Here is a 14,568-nt window from a genome sequence, read left to right as displayed (position 1 = left end):
AACTAACTATGTATTTTTTATTTTTTAATTTGTTTTGAGTGAGAGAGAGAGAGAGAAAGAGGGAGCAGAAGAGGGGCAAAGAGAGAGGAAGAGAGAGAATCCCAAGCATCAGCTCAGAGCCTGACACAGGGCTTGAACTCGAACTCATGAACCATGAGATCATGACCTGAGCCAAAAATCAAGAGTGGGGTGCTTAACCGACTTGAGCCACTCAGGCGCCCTTCCAACATAACTTTGAAGTGAATCTGTTGAATGCGTACTTTGCACAAAAAGAAGATCGTGGTTCTTTAATGAGGATTTTTTAAAAATGTTTATTTATTTTTGAGAGAGAGAGAGAGAGAGAGTATGAGTGGGGAAGGGGCAGAGAGAGAGGGAGACACAGAATCCGAAGCAGGCTCCAGGCTCTGAGCCGTCAGCACAGAGCCCGACGCGGGGCTCAAACTCACAGACCGCAAGATCATGACCTGAACTGAAGTCGGACGCTCAACTGAATGAGCCACCTGGGTGCCCCATAATAAGAATTTTTTTAGCTTACAGACTGATACTGTGTTTCTAGACATGGTCTCATCTGGATGAAGACCACCAGGCGCTCAGCAAACAGCTGGAGGTGGTGGAAAGTAGCATCCCAAGTGTGGGATTGGTGGAGGAGAGCGAGGAGAGGCTCATCGACCGGATAACACTCTACCAGGTCAGCGTCCAATGGCATCTCAGTGTGAAAAGTTGCCACATTTCCTTTTGAAACTTCCCTGTGGTTTTAACTGAATCTAAACAAACTTGCAGTCAAATATTGTATTAAGTACTTTTACTTTTATTTCAAGCTATTAACATTGTTGAAAGCAGATAGATTTTAAGTATTTGTTTTATAATAGGAACATAAGATCTTTTTTCTTTTTTTTTTTTTTTTCCTGTTTATTTACTTTTGATAGAGAGGCTGAGTGTGAGCAGGGGAGGGGCAGAGAGAGAAAGGGAGACAGAGAATTCGAAGCGGGCTCCAGGCTCTGAGCTGTCAGCACAGAGCCCGATGCGGGGCTCAAGCCCACGAACCGCAAGATCCTGACTTGAGCCAAAGTCGGCCATGTGACCAACTGAGCCACACAGGCACCCTCTTTTTTTTTCTTTATTTAACGTGAGATCTCTTTTTGAAAATTCAACTGAACATTTTCTGTGGTACGTGTTGGTGTCACACTATTCTTAATTACAGCTTGATAGTTTTAAGTGTACCTGAAGTTACTACAGAAAAAAAAAAAAGAAAAAAGAAGGACATCTATACTTAAATATATATGAGCCATCTCAATGTTTCTTGGGTGCAAATGGTTGAATTCTGACTAATAGGGAACAGAACATTACGAGCACCAGAGAAACTATAATTCTTGAAGAGAAAAAAAATGCATCATCCAAAGTTTTAACCTGGTATTTTCAATCAATTTTAGCATTTGAAATCCAGGCTTCATGAATACCAGCCCAAATTATATCAGGTGTTAGATGATGGGAAACGACTGCTCATATCCATTAGCTGCTCAGATCTAGAAAGCCAGCTCAATCAACTGGGAGAACAGTGGTTGGATAATACCAACAAAGTGTCGAAGGAACTTCACAGATTGGAAACAGTACTGAAACACTGGACCAGGTAATACAATGGCTGTTACACATAATTTTAGATTAGCGCTGCGGGCTCTTTCTAACACTACTGGGTATGGGCTTAAAGAAGATAAGGTCCCCCTAGGCACTTATCTTCTAATTTGGAAAATAAAGGCGAAAACAAAGCCTTCCCTCCCTTAGATTCTTGGACAATTGTATAAACACGCAAGCAGAAGTGGGCAGGGAAGCAGGTCCCCAATGCCCCTTACCTTTGAGCTCTGATCCTCCCTTGACTATTGGCTGTACATGGGTGTTCACAGGAAAACCTTAGAAGGGGACATAGAAGGAAAGTATGTTCGAGAAAGTAAGGGCAATGGGAAGTATTCAGGAGAAGTGGAGGGTTGATTTTACGTCATGAAATACTCTATTTCTATGCCACCTTTACTTCTGAGAACTTTTAATAATAGTCATCTAACATTTTCTAAATATTCTCATTGTGAATGAGTAGGAGAAAGATACATACTTTTTTTGCATTCAGCTTCGAAATGGGAAAGCTGAAGCTTGCTTAATGTTTAAATTTGAAGGGAATTTGAGAGTGTCCCATGCAGGGCATTATTCTCCCAGACCTGTTGTATCTCTTGTTTGAAAATTGGCCTTGCTGAATAACATGGGTTAGCAGAAAGGAGGTATCAGAGGTTTACTTGATAGATGCATTAATATAATTACAGATATCAAAGCGAATCTGCAGAACTTATTCACTGGTTACAGTCTGCAAAAGACAGGCTAGAATTTTGGACTCAACAATCTGTGACAGTCCCACAAGAACTGGAAATGGTCCGTGATCATCTAAATGCTTTCCTGGTAAGCCTAAGAATCTAAAACATTTGATTCAATTTTATATACTTAGTAAGCCAAGCTGAAGAGAATTTGTCAATGTTAACTATGTGTGGTCAATAATTATGTAAAATACTAGGGTTCAACATTGCCTCATTAAAGTAGTTTTCAAGGAATGGCTTCATTGTTGGCTTTCATTCAAGGCAATGGTATCCTTTTTTTTCTTTTTTTTTTTTTTTTTGGTCCTCTGGAGTGCTTAGCATAACTCCTCTTCAAGACGTATAGAAAAATTGTTTATGTAGTAAATGGTTCTCTTTTCTTAAATTAAAGGTCTAACTATTTAATCCTGATTTGAACATTGCTGCTTCTTTTAGGAGTTTTCCAAAGAAGTGGATGCGAAATCTTCCCTGAAATCGTCTGTTCTGAGCATCGGAAATCAGCTTCTTCGATTAAAGAAAGTGGACACGGCTTCCCTACGTTCAGAACTGTCACACATTGATAGCCAGTGGACTGATCTGCTGACAAATATTCCGACTGTACAGGAAAAGCTCCACCAGGTATAGAAATAATCATAGGTTTAATTCATAACCATTGACTTAAACAGTAGTCAATGGAAAGAGTGCTAATCTGCTTTTGCTTTCAAATGGAGATCTGATCTGTCATGGACAGTTTGCCTTTTCTCTCTTCCATTGTTCTGCACACTAAAGGTGAGCTGTTCTACAAAGCCATACCTACAAATGTCATTTCTTCCAAGGACAACTTCTTTAGTGTGTGTGTGTGTGTGTGTGTGTGTGTGTGTGTGTGTGTGTGTGTAGTTGCAGTAGAAACTTCATCTGGCCTTGTTTAAACTTTCTTTTTAAAATGTGGGTCGCTCCACTTCCCTCATAAAGTGAATAGTTACAAGAATTCAATCACAATGTATTTTCAAGACTTATAATCTCGCCCATAATAGAGCAACTGGCATTCAATAAATTTAAGTACTTCCCTTCTCTGGAAATATACCTCCCTTCCCTGGATCCCAGACAGTGTATATTTACCTCTCTTTGATATTCATCACTCTACCAGGTATGATAGCTGTGTTTAATGTTTGGGTCTTATCCCTCCTAGTCAACAACTATATATTTCCAGGAGGGGCAGGAAATATCTCACATCCATCTCTGTATCTTTCTGCACCACATAGAAGTCCATAAATATTTTAAATGATTGCCCTTGTTCCTCCAAATCATTGCAATAAGTAACTGCAAAAACGTATGTTAGATTAAGTAAGATTCATAAATCTAACCATATTTTAGTTAAAGAGTAAGGAAATTGGCCATGCTCTTAGGAATAAATATTAGAGTGCCAAAAATCTAGAAAATGATAGTTTGTAATGTGGTATTTTTCTTTCTTCCTTTAACATTCCTGAGTCATAATACACAGAAATTTTTACAAGATAATTAATAAAATACATCTGTTGAATGTTTTGTAGTTAGGTTTTTTTTTAACTCATAAAACTAGCTATAAAATAAGAATAATATTTCCTTCTTGCTGGTATTTTGATTAATTAGTTAGTGTTTATACAATGTTTATAGTATTGGATGTCAAGTGAACATAAGATGCCTATTATTGTTCATTGTTTGCCTGATGTTTAATTTCAAGCTTGTAATAAGGTTAAGATCCAAAAATGTCATTAAGAAGTGTTATCTCTTTTGGCACGTCAATAAATATTAACGTAGGGTTTTGGGGTTGGCAGAAAGTTGGTTTGAATTTTAACCCTTGTGCCTTCGTTCTGTCTCTTACTGGGGCAGCTCCAGATGGATAAGCTGCCGTCCCGCCATGCCATTTCTGAACTGACGACTTGGATTTCTCTAATGGAAAATGTTATTCAAAAGGATGAAGAGAACATAAAAAATTCGATAGGTTACAAGGCAATTCATGAATACCTTCAGAAATACAAGGTAGTGGATTTTTTTTTCTTTTAACTTTTCATATTTTAGGACTAGTTCATTCAAAAGAACTCAAAACTCAACTTATGCACATCAGATTTTGGAGTGGATGTTTCATACATAGTGACCAGATAAGGGTACAAGGGTAAAAAAAAAAACTGCCTCCCTAGTTGTAGACATAGAAAAGCTGTCCGGTGTTAGGGATAATTTTTAAAAATTTTTTTCAATGTTTATTTATTCTGAGAGAGAGACAGAGAGGGCAAGCCAGCAGGGGGAGGGCAGAGAGAGAGGGAGACAGGATCCTAAGCAGGCTCCACTCTGTCAGTGCACAGCTTGATGCGGGGCTCGAACCCATGAATTGCAAGATCATGACCTGAGCGGAAATCAAGAGTCGGTTGGTTAATCAACTGAGCCACCCAGGTGCCCCAGGAATAATTTTGAATAAGATTTTGTGTCATTTAAAAAATAATAAAAATAAATGCTATAATTTATGAGTATGTTATAGTGAGGTTAGACAATTTATCCAATTCTACATACATCCTCTACCTAAAATGTATACATATATTTATATTCAATATATTAATAAATTCAAAATTTTATAAATTTTTATATATTCAAGTCAGTAATTTATACTTTTATAAATTCAGTATGTTCACATATTATATGTATATATTGAATTTCTGATAATAACGAGTTATATAATTATAAGCAGATTGTGTCATTTGGACTAAATCACAGAAATGATAAGATTAAAGTTGTTTAAGGCTTTCCAATTCCTGATAAAATACAAGACATTTATGTGCATAACCTTGTTTCTTTATTTCCTCCCTTCCCTTTTCAGGGTTTTAAGATAGATATTAACTGTAAACAGTTGACAGTTGATTTTGTGAATCAGTCCGTGCTACAAATCAGCAGTCAGGATGTGGAAAGTAAACGCAGTGACAAGACTGATTTTGCTGAGCAACTTGGAGCCATGAATAAAAGTTGGCAAATCCTGCAGGGCCTAGTGACTGAGAAGGTAAGCCACGTGGCCCCTGCTGTCCAACATGCCAAGACCAGGGACGGTCTGCAAAGAAAACTCATTTCACAAGCAGTATAGCTTCACACAGCACACAAACGTTTCTGAAGGGGACACCACTGAATCCCATTGCGCTAAATATTCTTTACTCTCGTTCATGATTTTCTCTTATTCGTCTTCTACTCTTCACCCATTGTACGTTGTTTTACTTTTTTTTTTTTTAATTTTTTTTTTTTAACGTTTATTTATTTTTGAGACAGAGAGAGAACAGAGCACGAACGGGGGAGGGTCAGAGAGAGAGGGAGACACAGAATCGGAAGCAGGCTCCAGGCTCTGAGCTGTCAGCACAGAGCCCGACGCGGGGTTCGAACTCACGGACCGTGAGATCATGACCTGAGCCGAAGTCGGACGCTTAACCGACCAAGCCACCCAGGCGCCCCTGTTTTACTTTTTTAAAGATGCCCCTTAACTTCTTTTGCCTTTCCAAGTTGACTTTACTTAATTACCAATACTAGTCACCGACTTATACTTTATAAGATTTGCTTTTTAATCCTCTATACAATAAGCTGTATCTTACAAGCTCTTAATGTAGAGGGAGTAGTGGCTTGAGTAATTGGAGGAAATGGTGGCTTCAGTGCCAGTGATTTGATTTTAAAATAAAATTGCAAACTTCGTTTTGTTATGTGTGTTCAGATCCAGCTGTTGGAAGGCTTATTGGAATCTTGGTCAGAATATGAAAATAATGTGCAAAGTCTGAAAACTTGGTATGAAACCCAGGAAAACAAACTAAAACAACAGCATCGAATTGGAGATCAGGCTTCAGTTCAAAGCGCCATGAAAGACTGTCAGGTACGTTGCCCGGGGGGCTGACATGCATTTGTCATAGTTTCGTGGCAGGTGCCAAAGGAGTTTTCTGGACCTGGGAGCTGAGAGTTAAATACTGAAAAAAGGTGTATTTGGTAATGAATTTCTCTGATTATGTGAGTTTATGAGGTTTTTTTTTTTAACTATTATGTTTTTCACCTATTTAAAATAATTTGAAATTATGAGAATCTTGAGACATGCTCTGAGGTAGACACAGTGCTGCTAACTCCCACATGCTGCTCATCAGATTTAATAATTAAACATTTTGACATATTTTCCTGAATTACTCCTTTTCTTAAATATTTTATAGTGAATCCCAGACATCATGTCATTTTATTCCTGCATGCTACAACACACATCTCTAAGAAGTTGACATTTTCATATATAAACATAACATCCTTATCACCACAAAAACTTTGACAATAATCCCTTAATGCTATTCAATGCTCAGCTCATAACACCGTCTCTACAATTTTCTTTAAAACGTCTTTTTTTTTTTCCAGTTAATTTGTTCACATAGGGATACAACAATGTCCACATGCTACATTTGTTATTAGATCTCTTAAGCCTCCTCAGTATTTGTTAATAAAACTAACTTGTTGCAGAATCTGTAGACTGGCCCCACGTTCAGGATTAGCCTGTGGACTTCCTTTAAGATGTCCTCTGTATCCCCTGTATTTCCCATAAATGGACGTTAGCGCTAGAGGCTTGACTGAGTTCTGTTTTCAAGTCTAAGGAGCAGAGTGCTCCTCAGACAACAGCGTTACTTTCTCCCACGTCCTCTGGGAAGCTCCAGCAGCATCCGCTCATTCTACCCTTAATGGTGAGAGTCTCTCCTGCAAGTGGAGTGAACATGCTCTAAATGGTTTCCAGTGACTTAGGAACACTTAATATTTGCTCAGGTATTCTTGTTTATGCAAAAGAAATGTGAGTTATTGCAGGTAATGCTGTAATAAAATTTTGAAATAATTCAGTGATTTCTAATACACGGAGCAGCTGTGATGGTTCTCTGTAGTGTTTCCCAAGAACAGCCGAAGACTCCACTATAAGATAATTCTACAGGAACGCACCTTTCCCCAAATCTTGTTTTTATATTGTAGACTCCAAAAAGAAAGGCCTTTCATAACAATCTTCCTTCCAACTGGCAATTTTTTCGGGGGGCAGATGTAAAGAAAGATCTATTTAAACTCTCAGTCAAAGCTTTTCCATTTAGAAACGGAAGAGCAGATACCTTTGTGCTGGGCTGACACGCTCATGGATTGTAATTTCCAGCGTGCTTAAATACGGCAGAACCAACATATAGAGAAATACCCTGAAATTAAAAATATGCTTCTCATCAGAAGAGGTGTGTATAACACACTGAAGACCAAAATTATGCCTCACCTAGCCTCATAGCATTTCCAGGTTTCCAGGGGCCAGTAGTGTTTCTAATTTCGGCCATCAATTTTTGTATATCAAAATACGCCAAAAAATCCAGAATTTCACAATTTTACTTTGAGGGATGAGAAGTCTGACCTCTTAAGCTCCTGAGTGTTTCCATTAAAATGAAAAGATAATTAGCAAAATTAGTGCTTCTTTGTTCTGTCATTGTGATAAACTTTACTGTTAGAAGTGAAATAGTACGTTAACTTTTCCTTTTTAAAAAAATTCATCTTTAATTTTTATTTATTTTTCAGAAGGAAAGAGCATGAGTTGGGGAGGGGCAGAGGGAGAGGGAGACACAGAATCCGAAGCAGGCTTCGGGCTCTGAGCTATCAGCATAGAGCCTGACACAGGGCTTGAACTCATAAACCATGAGATCATGACTTGAACGAAAGTTGGGCGCTTAAGTGACTGAGCCACCCAGGTGCCCCTAGCTTTTCCTTTTTACTTCTTTCTCTCCTACTTTTTTTTTTAAGTTTTTTTTTTTTTTTAACATTTATTTATTTTTCAGACAGAGACAGAGCATGAACAGGGGAGGGACAGAGAGTAGGTAGACACAGAATCTGAAACAGGCTCCAGGCTCTGAGCTGTCAGCATAGAGCCAGACGTGGGGCTCAAACTCGGGAATGGCAAGATCATGACCTGAGCTGAAGTCAGATGCTTAACTGATTGAGCCACCCAGGCACCCCTTTAAAAAAATTTTTTTTAATGTTTATTTATTTTTGAGAGAGACAGAGACAGAGCACAGGCGGAGGAGGAGCAGAGAGCTCCTCATTCTTTTTCATCTCATTAATGTACTTTTTGCCTGCCATTTTCCATTTTGCTTTTTTTTCATGACCGTACCTTTTATTTAACAGAGATGTTACTACCAGAAAATGAAGCGGAGGTTTGGCCAAGTTTTACTCCTTTCCGGACCCAAATTTGAGTCTCTCCCGGAAGGTCACACAAGGCAGTGTCAGGAGGGAAAGCTTGAAATGTGGTTTAAAGAACTTCACACCAATGCCAATTAGTGATTTCAAATTTAGTCATTTTTTTTTTTTTGAAACAAAGAACAGAATGAAAGTAACCCACGCAGTTATTTTGGGGCATCACGTATAAATCACCACAGCTTAACGGCAGGTTCTATTTGGCAGTACCATAAACCTTGATAAAAATTTATTGTCATTTTTGAGAAATTGTTCCTCTGGACCAAAGTGTGATGTTCAAGCCAGCAGACTTAAATCGGTGACTGGATTCAACCTTTATTTTGTTTAGAACATCTTGAATACTTTCCCACTCTTTCAGAGGTGATTTATTCATTTAAACCAACATAAAAAATGATACTTATGAATTAACTCAAGTTAAGAATGATTTATTATAGCAAAAAAATGTTAGGTTTGGCTTTTTTCGTCAGTGATCAGAAACAGAATCATCTTTTAATTATTATTGAAAGGAAAGGAAAACACACTTTCGTTTTGCACAAAATATATATTTCAGTCCTGTTTCCTTCCTGGATTTTGCTTTTATGCCAACATAAATGTGCAGGGCATTTTAGGGATGTGTTTTGAAGCAATGGGTCATTCATTTAATATTGCTCACTAAAAAAAGTTAACATCTATGGGTAAATAAGGATAAATTTATTTCCAATGGTTGGATTTTAGAATCCTATTAGAGACATTATGGTTAATCTTTTAAAGAAGTAGAGAAATCCTTAAATAGTGAAATTGTGTTTTCTATACTGCATAGAGGACCTATAACCCTAGTAATCATTATATTCATTCTCTGGTTAATTATCAAAGCTGTCAAAATATTGACAGAATTATGAAGTGGAAATGAAAGAACAATATTAAAAACGAAAATGATCTCTTCAGGCTACTAATTGCATGAATTTCTAATTACTACATCAAGAAAAAAATAGCTTTATGATAATTAAGGAGAGAAAAATAAATAAATTGGTACTGACTCATGGCTGATTACCAAATAGTTGACTATAATAATACTATCCTATGTGAGCCAAGTTTTTAACAGCTTTAAAAGACATTCCATATATTCATTATATATATTTCATACATATTATTTTAGAATTTTCTTCACTTTAACCTCCATGGCTACATACCTACGTATCTAGTTCTTTTTTTTTTTTCAATGTTTATTAATTTTTGAGAGACAGAGACAGAGTGCAAGTGGGTGAGTGTCAAAGAGAAAGGGAGACACAGAATTCGAAGCAGGCTCCAGGCTCCGAGCTGTCAGCACAGAGCCCGTCGCGGGGCTGGAACTCATAACTGTGAGATCATGACCTGAGCCAAAGTCGGAGGCTTAACTGACTGGGCCCAGGATTCCATTCTATTGCATGTCAGCCTAGGACTGTGTAACTTTTCCAACACCAGGATATATGATTTTAAGAACATAAATCATGTTATTGTTTTTCACATATATTTCTTTCCTTCTGACTCCTTAAAAAAACTTACCTGGTGCTATGCCTTTATCTAGTAGGTAATCAAATTTTGCTTTTTAAAAGTTATGCTAATTTATCTTGGAATAAAAGGACTATTTTAAAAATTTAATGTAGGAACGAGTAATGCTGTGTGAAAATGCTCTCCTGAAAATGACAAATTTTTTGTATCAATAAAAAATTGCGAGGATATGAGACTGTAATGGCTCAATTTCAGTGGACTGCAGAGTTCCGTAATAGAACAATTTAAAGTGACTGTTTTTAATCTCTCAGGATCTAGAAGATTTGATTAGAGCAAAAGAAAAAGAAGTAGAGAAAATGGAGCAGAATGGACTTGCTTTGATTCAGAACAAGAAAGAAGAAGTCTCTGGTGTTGTCATGAGCACGCTGCGGGAGCTCAAGCAAACCTGGGCAAATTTGGACCACATGGTAATAACTGCTTGCAGAGACCTGACGTTAAGACCACGTTTGCCACCTCATGTCCACATGTGTCATGGGTTTTGGTTCTCCTGAAGTAGCTGAGTAGTTACAGAATATCAACCTTATCTCTTTGTACTAAGTCTACTTTATCAATCTCCCTTAAAAAAAAAAAAAGTCTAGCTTTGGATATTTCCTATAACAGACATTATCATGAACATTACTCTCTTAATAGTCTCATCCATTCCCATGTCCATAGATACCACCTAGGTACAGACAGTTCTCAAATGTGTCTCCCCACCCTGGATTTCTTTCCTAAACTCTAGACAGAGAGAGAGAGAGAGAGAGAGATGCAACTTATAGACACCTCCTCTTACAGGACCAGTAGACATCTCAAACTTCCATGCCAAAGCCAACTCCCAACTCTTGCCCCACAAACCTATGCTTTCTGCCATCTCAGTGATTGATGGCTCTGCCCGGTTGCTTAGACAGAAGACTGTGTGGTCATTCTTCACTCTTCTCTTTCTCTCATTCCCCATGTCTGGTCCCTCAGCAATTTTGTCAGCCTTCTTTTCAGAAGAGATCTAGAATCCAGCCTCTCCCCCATCTCTGTAGCCCGCACCTCGGTCTAAGTCAACATCATTGCTGGCTTTGGTTATTTCCATGGCCTCCATGCCAGAGAGGTCCTGTTAAATGGAAGCCAGATAACACTAGTCATCTGCTTAGAACCCCTCAATAGCTTCTTGCCTAGTTCAGAATGAGGCCAAAACTTGGCCCCATGACCTGGGCTCCCATAGTCCCTTTGACCTGGCCTCTGCTGCTGTCCCACAGGTTCCTATTGCTTTTGATCTCTCCTTACTCTTGAACTCCAATGGCCCGTTCCACACCCAGGGACTCTGCATTGACTGTTCCCTCCATCTGGAACACCCTCTCCCAGTATCCTCATGGGCTACTCCCTCTCCTCAAATTTCTTGTTCAAGTTCATCATCTCAGTGAGGGCTTTCCTGTCTACTTTGTTTTAAATGACAGCTTCCACATCCCTATCTCACCCTCCCTGACTCTCTTCTCTGCTTTGCTTTTATCTATATTATTTGTCAATTTCTAACTGAGGATACAGCCCACTTGTTTAAATTTCTCTCACTAAAATGTAAGCTCTATGAAGACATTTGATAAATACATGCCGAATGGAGTGCTGAATCCTCCAATAATAAAGACATGTAACAACAGATACTGCTCTGCACACACCTGTGTGAGTAGTCACCATCCATACTTTGCAGAGATGCGGGCTAAGGCACAAGCAGGTTAGGTGACTGGGACCCTTGGAGCACAGCAAACAGCTCCTTACAGTCTATGTACTTGTCCAGGTGCAGCCTTCGAGTCTGTCCTTACCTTGTCTTTAACCCAGTTTTAAATCTATTTTATTTTATTTTATTTTATTTTATTTTATTTTATTTTATGCATTTTTATAAACAATTACAAATCTGGGAAATAATTTACTCTATCAATTAAGTGATTCTTTCACAGAAACATCTTTTCATGAAAAACCAACAAAAATGATACAAAAACTAAACAGACTGTTTAAAAATTCTGATTAATCTCCTGGCTTTGTTTTCATGTCCACCCCTGACTTTCTGGGTGAAGTCCGCCCCCTCTCCGGTCCGTACCTCTGGGCTTTATACCATTTGTGAGGCAGCACTTTTGTAACCCTTTGGCCTATTCGATAGTTTGGTTGGTTTCAGCATTTTTCTTTTATGCTAAGAACAAAATCGGAGAAAGCAGGGACAAATTAATTTATATGATCTCTTTTGTTAATTATGGCCATACTTACTCCTTATTCAAAACATTACGTTTAGAGGGGCGCCTGGGTGGCGCAGTCGGTTAAGCGTCCGACTTCAGCCAGGTCACGATCTCACGGTCCGTGAGTTCGAGCCCCGCGTCAGGCTCTGGGCTGATGGCTCAGAGCCTGGAGCCTGTTTCCGATTCTGTGTCTCCCTCTCTCTCTGTCCCTCCCCCGTTCATGCTCTGTCTCTCTCTGTCCCAAAAATAAATAAACGTTGAAAAAAAAAACATTACGTTTAGAGGATTAAGGGTGACATCCAGGAAGTCCAAAGTAGATATCTTTATAAATGATACAGATCAAACTAAGAACTTACATTTTCTATTGCAGATAAGTCTAGGGAAAGAATGTTCTTAGATGTTTTGTCTTAAGATAGGAATTTGAGGGTTTGTGTGCATGTGTGTGTGTGTGTGAGAGAGAGAGAGAGAGAGAGAGAGAGAGAGAGAGAAGAGAGCATGCATACGTGTGATGGAAGGAAGGAGGGAAGGAGGGAGGGAGGAAGGGAGGGAGGGAGGGAAGGAAGGAAGGAAGGAAGGAAGGAAGGAAGGAAAGAAGGAAGGAAGGAAGGAAGGGGATAAATAGATATTTTTTATTTCATTTCTTGGGACCAGACTGCGTAGATTCAAATCTAGAACTCTCATATTCTGATAGTATGATCTCAGGTGATTTTCATAACCTGAGGTGTCTCAGGTTTTTTATCTATAAGATGGAGATAATAATTACAGCCACCTCATAAGGTTATTATAGGGATTGAATGAGTTCATACATTTAAAACACTCATTTAATATATTTCCTAAACTGTGGTATTAAATATATTGACCTTTTATCACTTTTATATTATATAGATATATAGAATGTATATTATGTGTATTACATACAAAGGTCCTATATTACCTTTTTAAGCATTTAAATTTAGACTGAGTGGTCAAAAGTATGAAAGACATAAATTTCAATATTGCTACATATTTTCAAATCTTTTTTTTCTAGTTTACTTATAATGCCTGAAACCCTGATGAAGTTCTTAGATACTAATGTTGCTTCCATCAATTCAATATATATTCTATCATTTTTTTTGTTGTTGTTTATTTATTTTTGAGAGAGAGAGACATACAGAGCACAAGCTAGGAGGGGCAGAGAGAGAGGGAGACACCGAATCCAAAGCAGGCTCCAGGCTCCGAGCTGTCAGCACAGAGTCCGATGTGGGGCTCGAACTCACAGACTGTGAGATCGTGACCTGAGCTGAAGTCAGACCCTTAACCGACTGAGCCACCCAGGCGCCCCTCCATCATTTTGAATATTATGCAATTATAAGAAGTTTCTGTCTCTTTCAATAGGTTGGGCAGTTCAAGATACTGTTGAAGTCCGTGTTTGACCAATGGAACAATCACAAGGAGGCCTTTGATGAGATAAACAGTTACCTCATGGAGGCCAGATATTCTCTTTCCCGCTTCCGCCTGCTGACTGGTTCTTTAGAAGCTGTACAAGTTCAGGTAGACAATCTTCAGGTAAGGAATGAATTTAACCCATCTTTAATATTCTCTTTAGTTTGATAAAATTAAAAAAAGCAAATGTGAACATCATCCTGGGATATTGCTATATATTGTTTACATTTAATTATTTTTGAATATTTAAAATTATCTTAACCCGCTTTATTTTCAACTTAATTAAACTTGCCTGTGGATAACACATTTCTGGATTAGTTGGTATATAACCATATGATTTAAAAAATTCTATTACATAAATACCCACGTGAATATATTTTATAGAATGATTTTACCTTCAAGCCAGCCTCCCTGACCCATTGTCGCTGCCTTGTGTCTTCCCTTTCTCTCTTTACCCTGCTTCTCCCAACATACTCTAAGGGATTAAAAAGAAAACAAAGAGAAAGATAGCAAAGTGGTAAATTTGTAAACTGTTAAGTTGTTTTCCTTTCGTTCAGCATAGTATCAGTGGTCTGTCTGATGTGTACACGTAAGCCTCTTTTTCTAGCACTTACTGCTTGGTTTCCTGTGTGCCTGTCATCACTGTACTCATATAGAATGACATCGCTGCTGTTTGACCCTACAGAGCACTCTCTCTTACCTCAGGCCACTGCCTTCAAATCAGCTATCACTCTTACTCCCCTGTGCACTGGGCATTGACCGGGGGCACTCTCACCTGTGGCCACTCTTTCTCCCTGGCTAACTCCTGCAGACTACGGGATGGGCAGGACAGGCCCTCTGGGGAGGGGATGCCAGCAGGA

General features: G+C 38.5%; 1 protein-coding gene across 18 annotated transcripts in view; it reads left to right on the top strand.

Moving 5' to 3' along the window:
• Positions 1-14,568, top strand: part of SYNE1 (spectrin repeat containing nuclear envelope protein 1) — a 470,951-nt gene that overhangs the window by 364,068 nt on the left and 92,315 nt on the right. For all 18 annotated transcript variants that reach the window (XM_078447468.2, XM_078447476.2, XM_078447472.2 and 15 more), the window contains 9 exons: positions 557-688; positions 1,431-1,627; positions 2,307-2,439; positions 2,787-2,969; positions 4,200-4,349; positions 5,179-5,355; positions 6,049-6,204; positions 10,346-10,501; positions 13,661-13,831. In XM_078447468.2, the coding sequence (XP_078303594.2) occupies positions 557-688; positions 1,431-1,627; positions 2,307-2,439; positions 2,787-2,969; positions 4,200-4,349; positions 5,179-5,355; positions 6,049-6,204; positions 10,346-10,501; positions 13,661-13,831 (1,455 nt within the window). The remainder of the gene's footprint in view (positions 1-556; positions 689-1,430; positions 1,628-2,306; positions 2,440-2,786; positions 2,970-4,199; positions 4,350-5,178; positions 5,356-6,048; positions 6,205-10,345; positions 10,502-13,660; positions 13,832-14,568) is intronic.

Source organism: Panthera onca, chromosome B2 (assembly GCF_046562875.1).
Source record: "Panthera onca isolate mPanOnc1 chromosome B2, mPanOnc1 haplotype 2, whole genome shotgun sequence".
NCBI lineage: Eukaryota > Metazoa > Chordata > Mammalia > Carnivora > Felidae > Panthera > Panthera onca.
This window is presented reverse-complemented; position numbering and strand designations above follow the sequence as displayed.